General features: G+C 55.1%; 1 protein-coding gene across 1 annotated transcript in view; it reads left to right on the top strand.

Annotated features, from left to right (window-relative positions):
* Positions 1–359, top strand: part of RADIL (Rap associating with DIL domain) — a 72,438-nt gene extending 72,079 nt beyond the window's left edge. Inside the window, exon 12 of the mRNA XM_021708649.1 lies at positions 89–359. Coding sequence (XP_021564324.1) covers positions 89–359 — 271 coding nt within the window. The remainder of the gene's footprint in view (positions 1–88) is intronic.
* Positions 360–6,714: the final 6,355 nt, after the last annotated feature.

Below are 6,714 nucleotides of genomic sequence, written 5' to 3'. Positions count from 1 at the left end.
CCCTCGGGGTCAGCCCGGGGCCGGCCCGCCTGCAGGGTGGCCCTCTGAGCCCTGGCCGGCCTCTCCTTACCCTCCCTGGTGCCCTAAGAGGGGAGCCGAGCGCGGGACGCCTGAGGCAGGCCCCCACCTCCCCTGACGAGCCCCAGCGCACGGTGGCAGCTGGGGGGCGGTGCAGGCTTGCGGGAGAGGCCAGGGCCGAGGCTCTGGGGCCGCGCACACCACCTCCCGCCTTCTCTCTCCATCGTGGGCTCAGAGCGGTGGACCTGATCCGGCACGGGGGCAAGAAGATGCGGTTTCTGGTGGCCAAGTCCGATGTGGAGACAGCCAAGAAGATCCGCTTCCGCACGGCCCCTCCCTAGCGGGCAGGACGTCCCTCGCACGCCCGGCCCAGTCCCGCCGGCGACACCAACCTCCATTATGCCTTCGTCTGTGGGTTCCCCTGACGAGGCGGGTCCCCTGTGGCGCCTCGCCTTCGGGACACGCCTATCGATAGTGTACATCTCGGTATCTGTTTGTGTATATGACAGAGGACACTAGGTTGTGACATTTGTTACCGAGCCTTTCTGTTTAGAGGCCTGACTGGAGAAGTCTAGATCCAATAAACTCTCTTTCCTGTTCTTAGAGGGTGCCGTGCCGGGGTCTCAGTCTCACCGGCGGGCGTGGGTGGCTCCCACGGCCACTCCCAGTCCCTGGCGTGGGAGGAGCCCTGGGCGGACCCGGGGGTGCTGTCCCAGGTGGAGCCATCGGAACTGACTCTGTGTGCCTCGGCCCACCCGGTGACAGGGACCAGCAGGAAGTAGACTGAGCAGCCCCCTTCCAGCCGGAGAGGGGACAGGGCACAAGCAGTGTGGCTTGACCTTTTTAGTCACATTGCTCAGCTTGGCCCCTAAAGAAAGGTGTAGAGACCCCAGAAGATCAGAAGCAGAGGAGCCCGACACGCCTCTGAGCCCAGCCTGCCCTCCCAGCAGGACGCCCGCTCCTCCCTGAGTTCTGCTCTCATCCCTAAGCTGCCAGCTTGGCCCTAATACCCAGGCTGGCGACCCAGGCGCCTAATCTGCGGCTGGCGTTCACCTGGTCACGGCCCTTCAGCCCGGCAGGAGGCCGGCCGCCCTGTCCACCAGCCGGCTGGCCGTGTGCAGGGCCAGGGGCCCAGGGGCAGGGCCGTGTGAGCGTCGCGATGGTAGCAGGGACCGCAACCTCCATGCTGGGCGTGAGCACGCACTGGGCCACGCTGGGCGTCCAGCAGGTTCGGCAGCTCCGTGGCCCGGGTGTGGATGGCTTCGTGCCCCTCACCGTGTGTGGAGCTGGTGGCCGGGCTCTGGGCTGAGGTCCTCATCTTTGACAGCAGCCGAGAGACCCTGGGCACGAGGGGTCCAGGCCGGCCAGTTGCAGACGCTCCCCACGTGGAAAGGGGTCTGCGTGGAGGGAGCCAGGCCCCAGAGCAGTGTCCTGGGGCCCTCCGTGCGTTGCGCTTGCAACATTCCCCGGTCGTCCAGGTGGAAGTGGCACAGCTGTGCCTGGAAGCTGGGCGAGACGCGGCAGGACGGGGGCCGGGAGGCCGGGAGTCCGCGCCCACCCCAGGCCGGGCCTCCCGACAGCGGGCAAACCCTCTCGGCTCCCTCCCCGCTTCAGGTGGCCCAGGCCAGTGAGTCCTCTTGGGTCCTTTGGCCCTGCAGCCTGGCGGCCCTCGTGACCTGCAGGCCGACCCTCGCCCGGCTGCCCCTCGTGGGCCCTGAGCTCTCGCCCTCCCCCCCCCAGGGTGCGCACCACACCATCCCCGAGCGGCACCCAGAGGCCCAGAGCGGCCCCCTGGGCGAGGGAGCCCGAGACGCAGCCCCGGCATGCTCTGTGTCCTCGGGGGCTCCCCGGACACTCGCGCCCCGCAGGAGGCGCCCAGCCACAGGGGCTCCCAGGCCGGCCCCCTGCACACCGACACGTCGTGCCTGCTCACGCCTCCCAGCACCCCGCTCGGCCTCGAGCCTGGGGCCCCCGACTACACCCGGGGAGCTGCAGCGGGTCTGCCCCAGGCCCTTTGCTGCTGCTGCTGTCCCATGGAAGCCTCGGCGTAGCACCTGGCCTGCAACAGCTGCCCACTGCCAAGTTCCCGAAATGCTAGATAAAATATGTTTTCAACAGGTCGTTTTAAAATTCACTGTTGATTCAGAAGAAAAGAAATCCTTAGAGCCCCAGACAGAAAAGAGGGCTCAAGTTCAGAGCGGCTGCAGCTGGCCTGGATGCTGATGGCTGGTCTCAGTTCTTCACTCCGCTGGGTCACAGCGGCCTGGTGGGTGGAGGCGGCAAAGCCTTGACCACACCAAGCTGGGAGCCTCGTGGGGACCCCGCGTTACTCCAGAGGGCCGAAAGACCCCAGGGAAGGCGAGGACACAGAGCTCGCTGGGAGCTGGGCACAGCTAGCCCGCCACCAGCGCCGATGTGTTTGATTCTCAATGACAGTTCGTTGCAGAGGGGTCTGTGATCATCCCCGTGTTCAGATGAGGAAACTGAAGCCCAGAGAGACTGCGATTTCCCACGTCAGTCAGCCACCGCCACATCCTGCCGGAAAGAACTGTCACAAAACACGGCATCTTGAAGACAGCCATCCTTCAGCCTCGCCCGGCTCCCTCCCAGGCAGCGAATGCAGGTGTGGCCGGTGGGAGCTGGCTCTGAGCTCCGTGGGGTCTGGCTCTGCTTCAGGTGTCTCCCCCAGCCCCACAGACTCTCCCGGGCACCGTAGCAATGTCAGAGCGAGCCCACCCCCCTCCCCCCGCATATTCAGCATGGGTCACCTCTGCTGGCATCCTGTTGGTCAAAGCAGGTCACGGGGCCAGGCACCCAATCAAGGCATAAAAGACCTGCCCTCCCCGCCCCCACTGTGAGGCCGTAGCCAGGACGTGCGTGTGTCCTACGACTCCGGGGGAGCAGGGAATCGAGACCAGCAATTTGGTGCAGCCCTGGGAGACAAAGCCAGGCTGTGATCGATCGTGGGCGCTGACCCCAGGCTCTCAGCCACAGCGAAAGTCTCCCTGCCAAGAAAATGGTAAGGGAATGTTTCCCGATGGCCTTGGCTCTGGGTGAAGCAGGAACAAAGCGTCCCCTCCAAATCTGAATTCACAAGCCAGTTTTTATGCAGGTTTGGGACCCACTTATAACATATGCCTGCTGGGCAGATCGTGGAAAGCAGCGCTCCCAGGCGTCTGGGAGGCAGCAGAGATTTTCTCCCGGATGAACACTCTCAGTGCAGGCTTCCAGATTCCAGAAGCAGCAGCCCCGTCAGGGGCCGGCGCTTCCCCCAGGCCGAAAGGCCTCTGTGTGGAGGGGGCCGGCCCCCGAAGCAGCGTCCTGGGTCCTGCCCGGACACTGGCCTCATGCAGCTCCACACGGCCCTCCAGTGAGCACCAGGGAGGTTTCCAGAAAAGATCATTCAATCGGGTACTAGCTTCCCCCAAAAAGAACACTGGAGACCAGCAGATAGAATAATTTAGCCAAAAGAGTAAGGGAAAACTGTCCTTCTAGAATTCTAAACCCACCTAACATCTTTCAGGGATAAGGATATGCTTAAGATAATGTCATACAAACAAAATGAGAGAATGTACTACTGACTTTTAGACACTAAAGGAAATGACCAAAGTTGTCCTTTAAGAAGGAAGATTTTGTCTCATGGAAGATCTGAGATGCAAGAATGTATGGTAAGTAAATGAATCACAAATGTGGAGAAATAAAATGTGTTATAAAACAACAATAGTAATGTCTCCTTTGGGAGATGTTTAAGGAAAAAGGTAGTGAAAAACTCAGGACACTAATGCATGTAAGTCAGAAAGAGATGGTGACAGGAGTTAAAATGTTCTAAGGTCCTTGCATTTTTTTTTTTTTTAGAGGCCACTAATGATATTGACTAACTTTAGACTTTGTTAAGGATGTCTGTTGGAGTTTTCAAGGGTAGACACTAAACGAATAGAGTGTTTAACTTTCAAACCAACAGAGGTAAAACATGGAAAAGGAAAAAAAAAAGCCTATGACAGAGAGGAAAACCTCAAAAATAAAAATGGACAAGTAGTACTAAATAAACTAGAAATTTGTTCAAAATTGTCAGCAATCAATATATGTAACTCACTGATTAAAGGACAAAAGGATTGTCAAGCTAGATAAAATATAGTTTCATGATATTTAAGAGAAGTAAGCCTAAAACAAGAATGTAGAAAGGTTAAAGATAAAAGAATAGACAAAGATACATCGAATGCACAAAGTAATTAAAAATTCAATTCGTGGCTGGGTGTGGTGGCTCAGCCTGTATAATCCCAGCACTTTGGGAGGCCAAGGTGAGAGGATTGCCTGAACCCAGGGGTTTGAGAAGAGCCTGGGCAACTTGGTGAAACCTCGTCTTTACAATAAATCACAAAAGATAGCTGCACATGGTGGTGTGTGTCTGTAGTTCCAGCTACTTGGAAGGCTGAGGAGGAAGGATCGTCGAAGCCCAGCAGGTAGAGGCTGCGGTGGCCATGAACATGCCACTGTAGCCTGGGCAACAAAATGAGACTCCAACTCAAAGAAAAAAAAAATCAATTCACTAGGAAAATGAAACAATCTTAAACTTGGATATACCTAATAACATGTTCTCAAAATACATAAAGCAAAAACCTATGGAACCAGAGGGAGAAGTGGATGGATCCCCGATCATAAAAGAAAGCCTTAGCATAAATCTCAGTAATTGAAAAATACAGCAGGCAGCAAATCACTAAGGATATATGAACAAAGGAATGCCCTTCCTTGACCTCTTGGAACTTAAATTATAGTTTTCCTAGGCTGGCAATAAATAAATATATGGATAAATATGGAGCATATCAGTGATACATACTGCAGAGAAAAATAATGCAGGGTAGATGAGACAAGGAGTGTGTTGGTAGAGACTGAGAATGGGGTGAGGGTGTTGTTTAATATACGGTGTGTGGGAGGGCCTCATTAATAAGACGTCATTTAAACAAAGAGCCCAAAATGAGAGAATAAGCTATAGGGACATCTGGGGGAGAGCATTCCCAGTAGAAGTACTACAGACAAAGGCCTCAGGCTGGGAGCATTCGTGGCACGGGAACAGGAAGGGAAGGCCACGTGACTGAAGCAGTGACACGGGGGAGAGTCCCAGGAAGTCAGGCCCGGCAGTGCATGGGGGCCCAGATCAAGCAGAGCCTTGCAGGTTGTTGCAGGGACTTTGGATTTCAGTCTGGGCGAGATGGGAATCTTATCAGAGGGCGTTGAGCAAAGAAGTTACACGATGTGACGTACGTGTTAGACAGCTGCTTGCTGAGGATGCGTGGAGAGTGATGGGCCAGGAGAGCCCGACAGGAGGTTCTCACCAGGACCTTGCACGAGAGGCCGGACGCTGGGCGCGGAGTGTTGGTAACTCTAATTTGGGGAGTCAATAGTCAAACGTAGGATGGGGCAAATCTTACAAACATAACACAGAGCAAAAAATAACTTAGAGAAAGTTGATTGTTGTGTGATACCATTTTATGATGCTAAAAGTAAAAGGAAACAATATATTTTTAGGCATACCTATTATGTGGGGGGGGAAACTACATTTTAAGAGCATGATTCCACATCGTAGCCCAGGATTCCGTGGGCTGAAGCAGGAGAATGGGCGGGGGTAGGAGCACGCAGGTGGATGCAGAACGCTGTCAATGTCCTGGTTCTGACAGTGGGTGGCGGGCTCATTTGGGTTTATTATGTGATTAATAAAATCAAAAGGAGGCCGGGCGCCGTGGCTCAAGCCTGTAATCCCAGCACTTTGGGAGGCCGAGGTGAGAGGATTGCCTGAGCCCGCGGGTTCGAGACCAGCCCGGGCAACATGGTGAGACCGCGTCTCTACAATAAATAAAAAAATGAGCCATGCGTGATAGCGCATGCCTATTAGTTCTGGCTACTTGGAAGGCTGAGGTGGAAGGATCACTGGAGCCCAGTGGGTCGACGCTGGGGTGGCCGTGAGTGTGTCATTCCAGTCTGGGTGACAGAGTGAGACTCCAATTCAAAAAAAACAAAAAAACAAAAACAAAAAGGGCCGTGCATAGATTAAAATGAGAGCACCTCAGGTGTCTTGTTTTATTTGTGTTGCTATAAGAAATGCCTGATAGCCGGGCTTGGTGGCTCAGCCTGTAATCCCGCGCCTTTGGGAGGCCGAGGTGAGTGGATTGCCTGAGCCCGCAGGCTCGAGACCCGCCTGGGCAACTTGGTGAGACCTCATCTCTACAATAAATCAAAAAATTAGCTGGGCGTGGTAGTGCGTACCTGTAGTTCCAGCTACTTAGAAGGTTGAGGCGGAAGAATGGCCGGAGCCCAACAGGTCGAGGCTGCGGTGGCTGGGAGCGGCCACTGCGCTCCAGTCTGGGCAACAGAGTGAGACCCCAACTCAAAAAAATAAAATAAAATAAATGCCTGAGGCTGAGTCATCGAGGAGAAAAAGAGGTTTATTTGGCTCGTGGTTCTGCAATGACACCAGCACCTGCATCTAGTAAAGTGTCAGGAAGCTTTTACTCCCACGGAAGGGGAAGGGGGTTGAGAAGAGGAGGTGCCGGGCCCTTAGTAACAATCAGATCTCACAGTAACTAACAGAGCAAGAACTCACTGCCGTGAGGACAGCACTGAGCTATTCACGAGGGGTTTGTTCCCCGTGACCCAAACTCCTCCCACCAGGCCCCACCTCCAATGTTGTTTTTTTTTTTTTTT

This window comes from Carlito syrichta, unplaced genomic scaffold (genome assembly GCF_000164805.1).
Source record: "Carlito syrichta isolate Samal-C Ts95f unplaced genomic scaffold, Tarsius_syrichta-2.0.1 Scaffold143255, whole genome shotgun sequence".
NCBI lineage: Eukaryota > Metazoa > Chordata > Mammalia > Primates > Tarsiidae > Carlito > Carlito syrichta.
The sequence above is the reverse complement of the archived record's forward strand: the minus strand, read 5'-3'. Positions and strand labels throughout refer to the sequence as shown.